Source organism: Nicotiana tomentosiformis, chromosome 8, assembly GCF_000390325.3.
Source record: "Nicotiana tomentosiformis chromosome 8, ASM39032v3, whole genome shotgun sequence".
NCBI lineage: Eukaryota > Viridiplantae > Streptophyta > Magnoliopsida > Solanales > Solanaceae > Nicotiana > Nicotiana tomentosiformis.
This window is the reverse complement of record NC_090819.1, coordinates 144,003,440-144,021,454: the sequence shown is the minus strand read 5'-3', so window position 1 is coordinate 144,021,454 and position 18,015 is coordinate 144,003,440. Positions and strand designations below refer to the sequence as shown.

The window sequence follows — 18,015 nt, the reverse complement described above, 5'->3', positions numbered from 1 at the left end:
TGCAACAACAATTACGCCTTAATTCTAAAATTATAATAATAATAATTACATCACAATCTCAAATAAAAGAAAAAAACTTATTTAGTAGCAACAATTTTTGTAGTACGGAATATATATATATATATATATATATATATATATATATTCACCACCAAAAACAAACAAAAAACGAAGAAGAAGAAGAAAATAAACCAGGAATAATTATTTCTTTGACTTTCTCTCACATTTTAGAGCAAATATTACTTAATTTCCCGGTTCAACATTCAACAATAGAAAAGAGAGAGTTGCATACACATTCTTTCACCATTTTTATATATTAATAAGAGAAACAATCTTGGATGAGTCCTTTTTTTTTTTCCCCTCCTAAATACAAGCTTTTTAGTAAGCCTATGAGATTATACAACATCCATGAGCATGTTGAATCATGTCATTTAAGTATAATCATATAAGGCTACAACATAAGATGAATTTATGAACAATGTTAGTATATATAAATTAAAAGTCGTAAACATATGCTCTCAACCAAATAACTCTAATTAATAATCAAAACCACTATGTTATCATATAATTAGAAGGGAAGTCTTAGAGCAACTGTAAAACATTAATCAGGTCATGGGTTTCGAACTGAAGAAACAACCATTAATGCTTAAATTAGGGTATAACGTGTACCTCACACCTTTTGGGGTAGGCCCCTTTTCCGAACTTGAGTGAACACGATATACCTTGTAGCATTTTTATTTATGTTATCAAACCTCGCTACTGATGCTCATGGCTTAAGTCATATACAGTCATTTGAAGTGAAGCAGAACCTGACTACCTTAAAAAAGCTTTTTTGGGAAGATAGTAGTAAATCATGAAGTCATGTTTATGTTCAGAAATTATGCTGCAAAACTATACTTTGCAGAATAAAGTAGCTCAAATAAATTAATTAATAACAAGTCTCACAAAGCTCAATACAAACTTGAAAATTATACATTATAATACATTTATTTTTCTAATGACATTAATTGAAACAACACTAGTGGGATCTCTTTGCCTTCCTTTTTGTGATAATAGAATAATTATAGGCATCACAAATTCTGGTCTTCTTGCCCTCCAAAAAATCTGGGCTTCCCTTTCTTTCAGATAACTTCCACCAACTATAATCCAAAGTAAATTAATGACAACTATATGAAAAATGAGAGAGTAAAGTAAACTAGAAAAGATTAATTAGGAGAAATCAGAATTCCTTTTATATATCCTATGAGTTAGTTTTGAAGAACTTAAATCCAAACAAGGCCACCCCACCAATAACCACTTAAAGAAAAAATCACAAAATAGGTGCATGTTCAATTCTCGATGTTTTCTTAACCCCCAAATGTGATAGAAAATCTTTTCTTTTCTTTTCTAAAAGAAAAAGGAGAAACCCCATAAAGAAAATAGAAGAAAAACCCTTGATATATTATTGTATAATATATATATATATATTTTACCAAGATCCTCCTCCTCCTAACATCCCATTCCAAAATCCATTAGTAGATTCTCCAGCAGGCTGATGATGATCTCTATTATTCTCATTAGCACCATCATTTGTAGTATTTGTGGTTGAAATTTGTTTTAAACCTACAAAAGGAAACAAAAACCTTCCACTTGTATTTGTCTCTTGGAGATTATTTCCATAGGCTGCATTTCCAAGTCCATGATCCAATGAGAAATTTAGAGATGGCAAAGAAAATCCAGATGAGTTATTATAAACTGAATTTGGATCAGAAATATTGGCCATTGACATAAATGAATTATTATTCATCCCTCTTGATGTAATCCCATTAATTAATTCCAAAGCTGAAAGCTGAGATGACGAAGACGCAGAAGAAGAAGAAGATGGAGGAGGAGGCAAAGGTGAAATACTTGGACTGTTGTTGTCCTTGTTGCTTGCATCATAATTTGGTACCTGTTGATTTTGAAGGTGCAAGAGTCAAAATCAGTAAAGCAGCTCGGACACTACTGATATATAAAAAAAAAATCAAAATCAAAAATGTATTTCTGAACGAATTATCGTAATTTTGAGAAGTCGAATAGCTAGTAACGTTAGAACATATAATTTAGACAACAATCGTCACTTAACATGCACATTTACACATACATAAATACAAGTGACTTTTTGATTCCTCAAAACATTCATAACATAACATTAATTTTGACCCGATTAATTATTTCGAAAAGACATCTTTTAAAACAAATAACAACGCATAAAAGATTCTAGCTTTTGTTGTTGTCACTAATCTATTATTTATTTTCGTCTTCTTGAGTAGAAGGTGTTGCGAAAACAGCCTTCTTCCCTTTGGCAGGGATAAGATGTGCGTATACTCTACCCTCCCATACCTCAATTGTAAAATTTTACTGAATTGTTGTTGTAGTAACAACGCATAAAAGAATCCAATGAATTCGAAAGAATTAACCGAGAAACTATATGAAGTGAAAGTACCTGAATTAGCTCAGTGATAGTCTTGAAATCGGATGAAAAACCCAAGTTAAGATCTTGGCTCCCTTCAATATGGAACTTACTAGGGTTTTGATCATGATTATGAGATGGTGGATTAATCAAATCAGGAAGTTTTTTCAAAGGATTATTACCATGATTTGAATAGGAGGAAGAATTAGAGGAAGATTTCTTGTTTTTTCTTGAACCACCACCAACAGGAATATTTCTAAGAGATCCACCAGCAGTCCAATATCTTCTACAAGTCTTGCAAAAATACCTTGGCTGAGAAAGACTATAGTTATTGTAGTAACAAAACTTTGTGTTTGTTGAATTACATCTTGGACAGTTCAAAGCTTGGTCTTTTTGTGGCCTAACTTTTCTTTCTACACATGAATTAGGTTTTGATGAGCCATTTGTGTTTTGTATTATCTCTTCCATTGGCTTCACCATTATCTCCTACAAAAAAATAAGAGGAAAACAATGAACAATATTTTTAAATAAATATATATGTGAAAAATACTCAAATTTCAACAACTATTAGATTCTGATCAATCTATATATAATTTCAAAAGTATAGTAATTCAGTGGTAACAATTTAAAAACGGACTATATAAAATTTAAATTTTAGATCCGACCACTGAATTTCATGACGAGAAGTGCAAGACGGCCATCAGCTAGCTAGTAAGCACCACAAAGATTTTCAGATGAGTAATTAGAAAGGGAAAGGAAAAAAAGTCAGGTGCGTTTACTTTAAAACTTTAACTGTAGTTTAATCTGTTTCACTTTCTCAACCTTTTCATAATCACATATATGTATAACAAAAAAGAAGAAGTGTAGAAACAAAAGAAATAGAGACTAGAAAGTGGGGAACTATCATCTTTTCTCAAAAGTAAATCAAGATTTTTTATCTACAAAAACTCTAATCCAAAAAATATAGAAAAACAAGAATTAATGAGATCAAGGGAAACAAAGAAAAAACTAAGCTGAAGGATCTCTTTAAGAATTCTCTTAGTTTAATTATACCTGAGGCCATTGAACAGTATCCATGGATGAAGAAGGAGGAAGAAGCAAAGGAGAAATGGAGTTTTTTTTCTTTCTGAAAAGGAAAAATAAGCAGCTTTATGAACAAGTGGTTTTAAAAGAAGAAAAAGGAATGTTTGAGACGTTTGGTGGCTGTTGTATGTGCTTTATGTTTGTGGGAAGAAAGAGAATGAATAATATATTTTTATGTTTCTCTCTAGGTGTTTGATATTTAACTTGATTAATTCGAAATTGCAACAAATATCACTTTAAACGGTAGAGCGCTACTACTAAAAGTGACGACTTTATATGAATAATATGACATTAATTCTTTTTCTTTAACCTATTGACTATATGTACAGTAGTAATAGTTTTTTAAATTAGTTGTGGAAGAATATGTGTCTTTTCAGAAATAATATTTATATGTGATGGTGAAGTTATCTTTTCTGACTCGAGAGGAGCCTGGCATTAAGTCAAATTGGTCTCTTTTTATATTATATTCTTAAGCATATGAGTTATCTTTAAATTTACACCTTATATCGTTTAACTCTTAGATCCGTGTGATAATCATGTCTGTAAATTGCGTCGTTACTTCTTTCAACTGGCCCCATTACTAGTTTGAAGGAACAAAAGGTTTAGATGGGTTTTTAAGAACTTTTTAGATTCAGAGTTTCTATTACGCATTGGATTTATTTAGCTGGAAAAAAGAACAAAGGAGAAGTGAAACAAGTAAAATATTGTCACTAGATGAAAACTTGAGTGATTTTAAAAAACAAATCCTTTCACAAGCCAAAAAAAGGTACTAGTATATATAATATTGTTGCAGTTTTTGCATTAAGGCTCTTAATTTGTAGCTCAAAGTCTCAAAACAACCAAGTTAATTACTAAGGTATATTATAAAAAATTGAACTATTAAGAGATGTTTGGGATGGAGAACTTTAATCAAATTCTCACATTCACGTTAGGAATGAAGAATCTTTTAGTAGGGAATACAACATTACTTTTTTTATTGAGTATATTTGGCTAGAACTTGAATAAGTCCATATATAATAGACTTACGGCTAGTTATAATTCGAAAAAAGAAAATAAAACAAGTTAAAGAACTATGATGTTTCAAGTTCAAATTTCAGCGGTGTAAAAAAAATGAGGTGATCTTTTCTTATTTGTCTAAAACGTTGAAGGACAAAATTATCGATAGGTCGATATCTCTATTTATGGAAAATAATAATTACCCCGTAAAATTGATTAAGATGCACGCTAAGTTAATTAACTCGAATAATATGACTATACACATATAGAGGATGGTAATTTTATTTGACCTAAAAAAAAGGATGGTGACATATATAGTATAGGGTCGAGGGAACCAGCACATAGAATAGCACTCCACGTTAGAAATGACTAGACTTCATCCATAAAGTAAAAGCACTCAAAACCTCTCTTGCCGCCACAGAATAGCACTCCCCATGTTTTAATTAATGGATTTTAGGGGTGAAATTAAAAAGGTAGTTTTGAGTTTGGCCGAATTCAATATATAGTTTCAATCTAAATTTTATATTGTTTTAATAAATCCAATAAATATGTATAAAAGTTAAATTCAAAATTTAATAATTAACACCTGAGATTACTATTCAGAAATTTAAACTCATAAAGTTCAAGGTATGCGTTTGTAATTTTAGGGTTTTATATCTCAAAACATTTTATTATGTTGATAAGCTATATTGCTTTTTTTTTTGGTTGCTAAAACGACGAGATGTATTAAAGCAGGAAATTAAAAAGTGTTATTACAACATGGAACCGTTCTTAACTATGCAACTCCTAACAAGTCTTTGCGGTAATTAAAGAAAGCAAATAAAGGCACTAAGCCCCAAAATATGTCTTCACGTTCAACATATTCTTCTAGCATCTATGTACTTGCGTAATGTGCTAGAGCGTGTGCGACTGAGTTTGCTTCACGGTATATATGCTTGACTGGTGGTTGATCCATTGATGCGATGAGGAACCTGCAATCATTAGTAAAGTTATGTGAGCATCATTAGTCATGTGAGGTTTTCTGATTATTGACAATACCTGACAGTCAGATTCCACAAAACCAGTGGCATTAAGTTTTTAGTAAAGGCTAGCTCTAGTCCATTCAATAGGGCTGTAAGTTCCGCTTGTAGTGGTGTATTGGCCACAACACGGCTGGACAACCCTACTGTCCAGTTACCCTAGGAATCTCTAATGATTCCTCTTGCTCCTCCATAGTTGGAGTTTTTTCTGTGTGCACCATCTATGTTGAGTTTATAGATATTTTATGGTGGTGGCACCTACCGTACTTGAATTCTTGTGGATTGCTGGTGAGTTATTCTCTGTTTGGTTAGGTTGAGGTATTCAATAGCTTGGGCAACTGGTGTGTTGGTGGCGATTGTTGTGGAGGTTTTTTGAATAGGTTGTTGTTGCGGTGTAGCCAGATATGCCATATAGTAATGGGTGTGATAGTGGATAATGTGACTTGTGTTTGGTTTGGTAGAGTTATTGAATCAGTAGAATTAAATAGTTCTTTAATCCACATGCTGAAATTTGGTGGATTAAAGTCGATATGTAAGGTGTTCCAGATGGGGGTGTTGCGTAGGCAATGGAGAAAGATGTGTCCTGGGTCATCCACTAGATTGCACAGGGGACAAAGGGGTGATGAAATTATTTTTTTGTAGTATAGCATGGATGTTGTAGGTAGGCGCGTTAAGGTTAGCAGCCACAGGAAGTATTTTAGTTTGTTATGACAGTTGGCTTTTCCATATCCAAGAGTGTTCGAAGTCCCTTGGTAGTTGTGTAGATAGGCAATTCCAAATTAAAGAGTAGGCTCACTTTGTAGTGAAGAAGCTGTCATTGGTTGGTTTCCAAAAAAAGTTATCTTTGACATTTTCGGAGAATGGTATATAGGTGTTGTGAATTAATGATTGGGCATTTGGAGGGAGTTCAAAGGATAATTTGCTTAGATCCCAAAATTTGGTTGTAATATGTGCGAGAGATTTGTCCCCAATTCCGTATTTGTTAGTGGACCTTGGATGAGAGACCACACAGGCAAGCTGTACGATGATCCAGTTATCTTTCCAAAGGTTGATGTGGTTGACATTCGTTACATTCGAGGCTAATCCTTTTGCAAAGAATAATGGATGAGCTTTAGGTAGGCTTTTCCACACATAAGAGTCAGCTGCAGTTGTGATGAAATCTTTGTGTTCTTGTCTTGCCTTGTATTTGTGACTTACCACCTGTACCCATAGACTGTTGGGCTATAATGGAGGCGCCAAAGAAAGAGCTAAATTTTTGCTCTTGAAATTAAAAAGACCTAGTCCTTTTTCTTATTTTGGGGATGTTACAGTATCCCAATTAACAAGGTGCATGGACTCTCCCTTTTCCTGTGGTTGAACCCCAAAGGAAGTCCCTTTAAATACGGTTTATATATGTTTTAGTAGACGTAGGCAGGTAATTGAGTAGCATGGAGTGTGTAGGTATAGTATACCTGTTAATTGGGCCGGGCTGACCCGTTTACAGCCCGGTTCAGCCCGATACTGTAGCATGGGGGCAGGCTGGGACGGTTTGGGCAAGGAGCGGGTTTCAATCGAATAATTTTTTGATACCGATGCACCGGAACCCGCTATGCTCGTTAACGGGTTGTTAACGGGCTACAACCTGGTTCAGCCCGTTAACCCGTTAATGGGTTATTAACGGGCTACAACCCGGTTCAGCCCGTTTGTTAACGTTTTTTTTAAAAAAATTTTAATGGACCAACTGAAACTCTTGATAACGACACTTGCATTTCTTATCTACACAAATATTTAGAAACATTATATAATTATTATGCTAACATTGTTGATGCTTCTTCTGTTGTAGATGCAAATATTCCTTCAAGTTCAGTTTCAACATCTAGGACCAGTGCTTTAGATGATAATGATGGTGTTGAAGATTATTTGATTTGGTCTACAATAGGGGAGTATCAACAAACCAGTAGGAGGAATATCAATGAACTTCAATTCTACTTGCAAAAGTAAGCAGAGCCCCGCACAAAGGAATTTCTACCATTGGGTTGGTGGAGGAGCAACTCAAATCAATTTTCTGCTTTTTCGGCCATGGCTCGAGACGTGCTAAATGTGTCGATTTCAACAGTCGCATCAGAGAGCGCATTTAGCCAAGCAAGGCAACAACTAGGAGATACCCGTCATTCATTGGGTAGCAACGCTTTGAAAATTCTAGTGTGCTTCAGAGATTGGATAAGATCAGAACGGCGAAATCAAGGGCGTGACGAGGTAGATGAAGCGGAGGACCAAGAAATTGGAGATATAATGGTTTATGGTTCTGATTCAACCAATGCCGGAAACCAAGAACCTCGTGTTGACATGGATGAATTTACAAAAATGATGCAAAGCATGTGATGTACTATTTATTTTTTTATAATTGTTGTAAACTTTTAATTTGCAAGTTCAAAAATAACAAAATCAAAAAAGAACTTGTAACTTAATTTGAAGTATTATATATTATTCAATAAAAATATCAAATGAAAGTCTTCGGAACTTGATCCTTACATATAGGTCTTATTAATTAATTTTTTATAGCCACTTACTTTCAAATTTTAATTTTAACATTATAAAATTTAAATTTCAAATTTAAAATTTTATACTTCAAAGTTTTATTCTAAGCCTTAAAAGTTTACAAACACTTAAGTATCAATAACATTGAATAAGAAAAATAAAATTTACTTAAAAAAAATAAAAAATTCACGGCCCGCTAACAATTCGTTAACAGCCCGCTAAGCCCGAACCTGGACGGACAAAAAAAATCAGAAAAAGTACAGCCCGCAACATTAAACGGACGGTTTGAATTTTTTTTTGTCCAGCCCGTCCCAACCCGCCCGTTAAACACACTAAGGTATAGCTGCCGGAACCGACGAGACAAGAGTGGTTCTTCCTACTTGGGAAACTATATTGCTTTTCGTCATTTTCCATTATGAATGAAATCTATTGTTCTCTTTCCTTTTTTTCTTAATTCTTGAAAACAGTGATTTTTGCTTGGTTTAGAAAAAAACTAGACGGTTAAGATTTCATTATATACAACTTTTCCCCTTTAAAATCTAACGGTTGTGGAGGAGTTGAACGTCTACTAGTTTAAACTTTAAACTCGAAAGGAATGTAAGATAATTTGAGAATCCTAAGAAGGCTATCAGTAAAAGGTAGAGAAGCTATATTCATTACCTTTAGTTGCTCTTTCTTACTTGTAACGAAAGGTTTTTTTCGTGTTCTTTTTTAAAATTAACAAAAAGATGAATAAAGAAAAGTTAAAGGTAAATTTGCATTTTAGTGCATACGTAGCTAATGAATCTGTAACTACCATTAAACTCTTGATTAACTCAGATCTTGGCGCATTATTTTATGGTGACTTTGGCTTCTAATTAAATTAAAGTTTGGTCACACGCGTACACTAAATTAATTGAATAATTAATATAAAAAGTGACAAAAACTTGATATATGAGAAACTTCCAAACTTTCTGAATCAAAACTTTTACATGAACTTTAATTTCTTTTTCCCCTCAAAAAGTTTGGTTTTCCACTCCTCTCTTATTTTATAATAATAATAATAATTAGTCTTATAAGAAATACTTGTATGGATACCTTTCTTTTAGACGAAGGAGATAGTTTATAATCAACACATAAGCTAGTTCCTAATACTTAAGCTTTTACTATTTGTATATATTTGCTTTTGCTTTTCACTTCCTTTTTCCTTAAAGTCCCTTTTCATGATTTGCAGCTTGATCCTAGTCAAATTGTCTTCAATCCACTCTTCACTTTTATGGTCTTTTGCAACCGCAATTTATAGAAAAGACAATTATCATTTTTTTGGTTCCAAAAAAGTATATGTAAAAAGTTTAAAATTAGAGTAGTGAGATTTAGGTCAATATTTATTCCATGCTTTATCGGTTTTGTAACTTGAATATATCAGAGTCAGACAATGATGAACGGTGCGCTTCTAATTTGATTTAAGGCCACGCATACCGTGACGGAGCGATAAATTTTATTAAGGAGTGTCACAATATAAAAAAGTAACACGAAAAAAGTAAGGGGAGTAAACATATAGTATATATATATATAAATAAAATTTTAACCTAGCTAAACAATGTAATTTTCTAACGAAAGAATATCAATTGACACCTCTTAACATAAGGTGACTCCGCCACTAACGTATTCCACCGACATAAGGGATATATGACGAAAATATTCATTTACATATAGGGAAATTTTTTCAAGAAAAGCTTATATTATGCTTCTTTAACCATCATTTAATACTAGTGGTTGTAATCCTTTCGTTGGCTTTTCAAATCGAAATTACAAACAGATACGTGCATGGATATGTCTGAATGCTCTCATCTAACCTACCACTTGAACAGTGATCATAATCATGATCAGTATCAAACTCGATTTGGTCACAATTAATTACTTCTGTATACCATATATAAATTTGAAATATGTTGAGAAAAAATAATATTTTTTCCACATATTTACTTAAAACGGAATACGATTAATGTCTAGTTGAGCAATAGTACTGTGTCAGTTGATATTATACAAAGTCATAACGATGAGGTTCGAATTTATAGTCCCTTGGCAATAGAAGTGGCCAAGCCAAGATTATTACTAAGTATATTGTATATATATAAAAAGAATTTTTAACCTATATACGTAGCGTATAATTTTTTGACGAATGTTTTAACTGACTATCCTTTTGTCTATTATCTATAGGTGGATGTGACCAGATATGGTAAACACTGTATTTATATTAAAGAATTCATTAAATATGTATAAATATTTAATTGCAAACCCAGTAACTAAGACGATCTATGGGTGTTTACCGAAAAAATCGGATAACGTTAGATTTGTGGATGGTTCTAAGGATATGCGATACAATTTGATATAAATCGCGTAGAGAAATGGAAATATGTGTATTGTTGACTGTAAGAACGAAAATAATAAGCAAAAAGAATGAATAAGTAAAACAAGTACAAGGGGATTACTATCAATATAAGAAGTGATCTTTTCATGTTTCGCCCCTCTAGCTTACAAGGATTCCCCCTTTTATAGAAGTGGGTCATTACCAAAAACAATAAAATAAAATATGTAGTGGAAGACCCATGATGACTTGTCTCTTCCTTGATTCCCGCCAAGATTCTCTTTCTTGGTGTGGTTGCAACGGCTCTTGTCTGTGAGCTTGATACTAGCTCGAACTCGTTACTGGGTCGGGCCCTTCGGTCTTGGATCAAGTTCGACCTTCGAGATGGGCGTCGCACATTTTCGACCTCGAAACAGTGCCTTGCGGATCGATTCGGTCACGGGCTCGATAGGATTATCGAGCCGCCTCCTCGAGCGACCTTCGGGCTCGAGGTTCGTTAGTACCGACCTCAGAGTTCACTCCCAAAATCTCATTCTGACTTCTTAACACTCGAACTCGATCGAACGTAGGAAGACTGAAATCTATTTCGACTGTATACAGATAGTCCCCTCGTTTCTCGGAAAAGGATGTGGTGAGAAACGATATGATTTTCCAGCAGCTCGATCACATATACACTGATGTTTTTATCTGATGATTTCCCAGCGCTCGATCAGATATACACTGATATTTTTATCGATCCCGACCATGACGTATGTAATGCTCGATCATCTTACGCGTCTTTATAGTCCCCGACTTTATCGAGGATACCCGAATTTTTTCTTCCCCGGTGGGAATTGGTAGTTACCTTCGGTCTTTGGTGACCGTAGAAGATCAATCAGTGATGATTGCGGAGGGGTTTCCTGTCTTTTCAACGAGGCCCAACATGCTTTGAATCAGATAACTTCGGATGGCGTTTTCGCCGCTTCTGTACAAAATTTTTGTAAATACAAATGTTTCTTCTTCTTCTTCTTCTTTTTTTTGAAGAGAAATGGCCTTTTAAACTAAATAGACAGTTTGAATTTAAATCTCTTTTGCCTTCAGGCCTCATGGGTAGTCCCCTTTGTTTTATCGGGCTCGAGCGTCCTTCAGCTTAAATAGTCAAGTGTTTGTTTTAATTCGAAGAAATGAGTAGTTTTTCTCAAAATAATGTAGCCAGTAGGCGTAATAGTCGAACGAGTGATGGCTCGAACTCAAAATAAAGGTAGCCCATAGGCTTAATAGTCGAGTGAATGATTCGAACTTAATGCAATGTAGCCCACATGCGTAATAGTCAAAGTAGCCCATAGGCTTAATGGTCGAGTGAGTGATTGCTCGAACTCAAAATAAAGGTAGCCCGTAGGCTTGGCAGTCGAGCGAATGATTCGAACTCGATACAATGTAGCCCATAGGCGTAATAATCAAAGTAGCCCATAGGCTTAATGGCCGAGTGAGTGATTGCGCAAACTCGAAATAAAGGTGGCCTGTAGGCTTGGCAATCGAGTGAATGATTCAAACTCGATGCAATGTATCCCATAGACATAATAGTTAAAGTAGCCCGTAGGCTTAATGGTCGAGTGAGTGATTGCTCGAACTCGAAATAAAGGTGTCCCGTAGGCTTGGCAATCGAGTGAATGATTCGAATTCGATGCAATGTAGCCCGTAGGCGTAATAGTCAAAGTAGCCTGTAGGCTTAATGGTCGAGTGAGTGATTGCTCGAACTCGAAATAAAGGTAGCCCATAGGCTTGTCAATCGAGTAAGTGATTCGAACTCGATGCAATGAAGCCCGTAGGCGTAATAGTTAAAGTAGCCCGTAGGCTTAATGGTCGAGTGAGTGATTGCTCGAACTCGAAATAAAGGTAGCCCGTAGGCTTGGCAATCGAGTGAATGATTCGAACTCGATCCTGTTTGCATAATAAATCTTGAACATAGAATATCGGTAAGGAGGAGAGCTTTCTTTGCAGGTCATTATACATGGGTTCATGTTTTGCGTCAAGGCTCGGGCCAACTATATAAGCATGGTTCGTTTTGACCGTTTGGCCCTTTCAACATTTACTGTTGAGGCACTTTTTTGTCATGAAATAACGAAGTAACTTCCTTTGCACCGAACTTGATAATCATCACAGATGCGTTCAATGATAAAGCCCCCATGTGTACGAGGTTGATTTTAAAGAGGGCTCGGATACTCAGCAGTAGTATCATTTCCGCTATATGGCTGGTATCGATCTCTGGTCAATTTTTGCTTTTTTGTAATGGTCCTAGAAGTCAACTGGTCATCTTCGACTCTTATTTTGGATTGATATCGATTGTGCACATCGGTCCAAGTAATAGCTGGGTACTCGATCAGATTTTGCTTCAGCCGCCGCGAAACCCTCGAGCTCCGCTCATTTAGACCTTGAGTGAAAGCTTGAACAACCCAATCGTCTGTGACTGGAGGCAGATCCATTTGTTCCATTTGAAAACGAGCTACGAACTCCCTTAGCATCTCGTTATCCTTTTGCTTGAACAGGTCCGACTTTTTGGTTTCGACCTTTATGGCTCCGGCATGAGCTTTTACGAAGCAATCTGCAAGCATAGCGAAAGAATTAATGGAGTTAGATGGTAAATTATGATACCATATCATTGCCCCTTTTGACAGGGTTTCACCGAATTTTTTTAATAATAGAGATTCGATCTCATCATCTTCCAAATCATTGCCCTTGATGGCACACGTGTAAGAAGTGATGTGCTCGTTGGGGTCGGTCGTTCCGTTATATTTGGGTATTTCGGGCATACGGGATTTTTTGGGGATTGATTTTGGGGCTGCACTCGAGGGAAAAGGCTTTTGAATGAATTTTTTCGAATCTAGCCCTTTTATCATTGGTGGAGCCCCCGGGATCTGGTCGACCCTGAAATTATATGTTTCTACTTTTTATCGTTGGCTTCGACTCGTTTTGTGAGTTCCTCGAGCAATTTAGTAATTTCGGGAGTAGTCCCCGATTCTTGCTCATTTGGCTTCTCTATGGATGGTTCCGTTCTTTGGGTGACTTCTCGAAGCGGATTGGGCTCCGGCCTGCTTTGTACCTGAGTTTGGCTCTGCAACTGAGCTATCGCTATTTGCTGGGCTTGTAACATCTCGAAGATAATACGTAAGCTGACTCCGATCTCCTCCACGTTATGGGTGTCTCGAGCTACGGATCGAGTACCACCCTGAATGCTCATTTTCGGTTCGGAACGCTGATTCGCCTCTAGAGCTATTTGTGAATTGACATCCAATGATACTTCGGCTCGAATTTCGGGTGCTTCGATTCGAGCCTCAGCGCCTTCATCGAGTGGCCTTCCGGCCCCGACTGCCAAGTTGTTGGTTTCATCTTGAAGGATGGCTTCGTGGTCGATAGGTGAAGCCATTGCTGATTTCTAGTTGCAAACTGGGATGTACTTTAGGTTTATATCAAACGATCACTGTTACCCTTATCCCCACGGTGGGCACCAAACTGTTTACCGAAAAAATCGGATAACGTTAGATTTGTGGATGGTTCTAAGGATATGCGATACAATTTGATATAAATCGCGTAGAGAAATGAAAATATGTGTATTGTTGACTGTAAGAATGAAAATAATAAGCAAAAAGAATGAATAAGTAAAACAAGCTCAAGGGGATTATATCAATATAAGAAGTGATCTTTTTATGTTCCGCCCCTCTAGCTTACAAGAATTTCCCCTTTTATAGAAGTGGGTCATTACCAAAAATAATAAAATAAAACATGTAGTGGAAGACTCATGATGACTTGTCTCTTCCTTTATTCTCGCCAAGATTCTCTTTCTTGGTGTGGTTGCAACGGCTCTTGTCTGTGAGCTCGATACTAGCTCGAACTCGCTACTGGGTCGGGCCCTTCGATCTTGGATCAAGTTCGACCTTCGAGATGGGCGTCGCGCATTTTCGACCTCGAAATAGTGCCTTGCGGATCGATTCGGTCACGGGCTCGATAGGATTATCAAGCCGCCTCCTCGAGCGACCTTCGGGCTCGAGGTTCGCTAGTACCGACCTCAGAGCTCACTCCCAAAATCTCATTCCGACTTCTTAACACTCGAACTCGATCGAACGTAGGAAGGCCGAAATCTATTTCGACTGTATACAATGGGTTCCGAGGCAAATTCAGAATTCATAAATTTTAAATTTTTGCTCCGCCTCTGAACGTAACACTAGGGAATTGGATTGTCCCCTTGAAATTCTAAAAGAAGGAGTTTCTAAGTGACAAAAAAGTTTCACTATTACCATTGCATTTTATAAGATTTTAAGGATTTTCTTTTTAAAATTCTGAAAAAATACCTAACTCTAACTGACCTAAGCTATATATGTGAAGGTCACATGCATATATAAGCAATAGAATGATTAAGCTATATGGCTACAACCGAATAACGCAATCAAAGTCACATCCTAGCAATGAATAATTGAAAGAGATCGTCCTGATTTGGTTTTGAATAATTCAAGCTACCATCATATGTTTCATTCATTCCCCTAATTATAGTATGCTGATAAAAACAGTATTATTTCTTTTTTTAATATTATGTCATTGTACGTCAATCTATATAGCTATGACTCTAAAAACCTATACATTAAATGCATCCAAACAAATTGAAAAGGAAATACCGGAGCTAAATCAACAAATTATACAAATACATGTCTCTCGGTATAAGACAAAGTCTAATGTCTAAAAATAAAGAATTTTAAATCATACTATATTATAAGTACGAAGATCAAAAGTTGAATGTGAAAGACTAAAATAACCTTATACTATTATTGGACTTTTATGCCCTTAAAAGTTATTTTAATAATACCTTAAATATTAATAATAAAAATTAGTTTTGTAACATTAAATTTGACTTGGGGATTATCAAAGAATTTAGTAAGGTCCATGTATTTAAATTCTTCACTTTACAACGTTAAGCTCTTTAACTTCAGCGGATAATAATTTTTTGAGCTAATATATACAGTTCTTAAAAAATCAAATAATTTTTTTGAGCTAACATTTTATCTTCTCCTTTTATTTTTCTTAGCTTAAATATTTAGATTGTTATTATATATGATTTCTAAGCGCAATCTTTTTTTTATAAATACAATCATGATTCAAAGCGTTTTATCATCCATGTACAAGACGATATAATTTTTTATTAATTATATGGGATAGACGTGCAACGCGCGTGCCCACGAACTAATAACTAAAAATAAATCAAGTCCCAGGGAATAGTAATATAATATGGTGATTATTTTCCATCTGATCCATACATCCAAGTTTTGATAAACAGAATTACATGATCCGTATTTTGGTACGACTCCATTCGATATAACAGATACCTCGTACGTAATATTAGTTAAAATGTGAGCAAGTAGTCCAATCACAACGATTATTAAACAAACAAAAAAAGATTTGCATCAAGTCAATAACAATAAATAATAACTTAGTCGTTTATTATAAGCATTTAAATGTTTCATTAATTAACTATTTACTTGATACTAGTGAAACCCAATGGTAAAATTCAACTTTAAATTGATTACCTACTTAAATATGTAAACGGCTGATTAAAAAAATCATATAAAATAGAAAAACCTGAACGCGATATTCAAAGTGATTCAACCACGTTAGGCATCTTTACTTCTTTCAAGCATCATGTGCATCATCAAATAATGTTAAGTTTCAGTACAATCTGTGCTTAAAAAGTTTGGTGTAAATGCCAAGGTATAGTAATATGCTCGACAGTTGTACTTTGTATAACTGGTCCATCATCACTTCAGACTACTTCAAAAGCATTTGAAACTTTCCCATTCACAATTCATTAGTTACTACTGCTTAAGTATGAATTTAGATTAATCGGATAGGTCAATCCCGTGCACAAAGTATCTTGAATTCAAGTAGGGTTCGGGGAAGGACCATGTTTATCCGGAAAGTCGGATATAATTGAATTTAGAAGTAGTTCTAAGGATATGCGATATAGCTTGACATAAATCGTACGTAGAAGTAGAAAATGTTTAGATTTTGGCTACAAAAAGGGATATAAATTATTGAACAAGAAGAGTGAGTATGCTTGAGTAAAATAAGCTCAAGAGATCTATTCTTCAATAAATAAAAATAGTCATTTTTTACAACGTATGAACCTGCCATGTGCTTATAAGGATTCCCCCTTTATAGTAGATGGATCTTTCTTTATTTATAATAAAAAATATGTAGTGGAGAACTCATGATGAATTGTCTCTTCCTATATGGTGCGGTTCGATTTGGCCATGGGCTCAATAATGATACCGAGCCGATTCCTCGATCAGTCTTGGAGCTCGAAGTTTGTTTGTACTATCCTCGGAACTCGTCTCGAAGTTTCACTTCGATCGCTTACCATTCGAACTCGATCAAACGTACGGAGGCCGAAACCTATTTCGACCATATACAAATAGTCCCCTCGTTTCTTTGAAAGAATATAGTGAGAAGCGATATGATTTTCAACGGCTCGATCGGATTATAAGCTAACGTTTTCACTGGGCTCGATCATGACGTACGTGATAGCTGTCACGTTGATTTAGTCTTTCAAGGTATTGTCACACCACCTTTTTCCCGAGGGGATATGGGAGTTTTTCCAATTTAAGTGACATTATTCGAAATGGAATTATTTAATTTAGTTCAGAGTCGCCACTTGGAATAATTTATGGTGTCCCAAGTCACCGATTTATTTTAGAATCCCAAATCGAGGAAAATTGACTCTTATTTATGGTCTGCGAACACAGAAAACCGGGTAAGGAATTCTGTTAACCTGAGAGAAGGTGTGAGGCACTCTCGAGTTCTGTGATTTTAGCACGGTCGCTCAACTATTAATAATTGGCCTAGTTATTTGATTTAAAACATGTTTTAAAACCTATATGTGCATTTTTATTCCTTTTACTGCAATCTACAACGTGTTTAATTTATTTATTATTGTTTGAAGTTGTGGTCGAGTCACGTGAAATGCACACTCGAATTGGGGATTACGTATCGTGACTATGCCACGGGAACCATACTCATAATCACGGTGATTTATTATTAATCGTGCCTAAAGCAAGCTACGATGTTCGAATATTATTCAATTACTATTTTTGAGATTATTGTAAGGTCATGAGATATGTAATTATTTGTGAAAAAATTGGATTTATTATTTATAGAAAAGTGGGCTAGTTTAGAGAAAGATGGGCCAACTATGTTATTTATTACTTTGGGCCTGATGAGACTAAATCTTTTGGCCCAAAATCTTTTCTTTTCCAACAGCCCAAAAACCAATTTCCTTGGAAACAAATCGTGGCTCAAGCAAATTATCCGACCCATTATCCCATATTATGTACATTTCTTAAACAAAACTAATGACACCACAATCTCATGAACAAAATTAGTAAACGAGCCAAATTATAGTGATTCAATAGACCTTTTATCTGCTTAAATCAACTCAAAACAAAACTTTACAACTCTAAAATTAACATCATGGTCCAATAAACATATGAACAAGGAAACAATCATATTCAAATGATCCAAATATCAATAGAGTGAACTACTACTTCATGCTACCCAATAATCACACTAATAGATAAGAAGGTAAATGGACAATTATAATA

At 35.1% G+C, this 18,015-nt stretch overlaps 1 protein-coding gene across 1 annotated transcript; it reads right to left on the bottom strand.

Moving 5' to 3' along the window:
• Positions 1-897: 897 nt before the first annotated feature.
• On the bottom strand, positions 898-3,670 carry LOC104109503 (dof zinc finger protein DOF4.6-like). Its single transcript, XM_009618825.4, has 3 exons — positions 3,485-3,670; positions 2,465-2,917; positions 898-1,930 (listed from the first exon to the last, which is right to left on the bottom strand). Exons 1-3 carry the CDS (start codon positions 3,506-3,508, stop codon positions 1,469-1,471), a joined length of 939 nt encoding a protein of 312 aa, XP_009617120.1. The 5' UTR covers positions 3,509-3,670; the 3' UTR covers positions 898-1,468.
• Between the last annotated feature and the right edge of the window lie 14,345 nt (positions 3,671-18,015).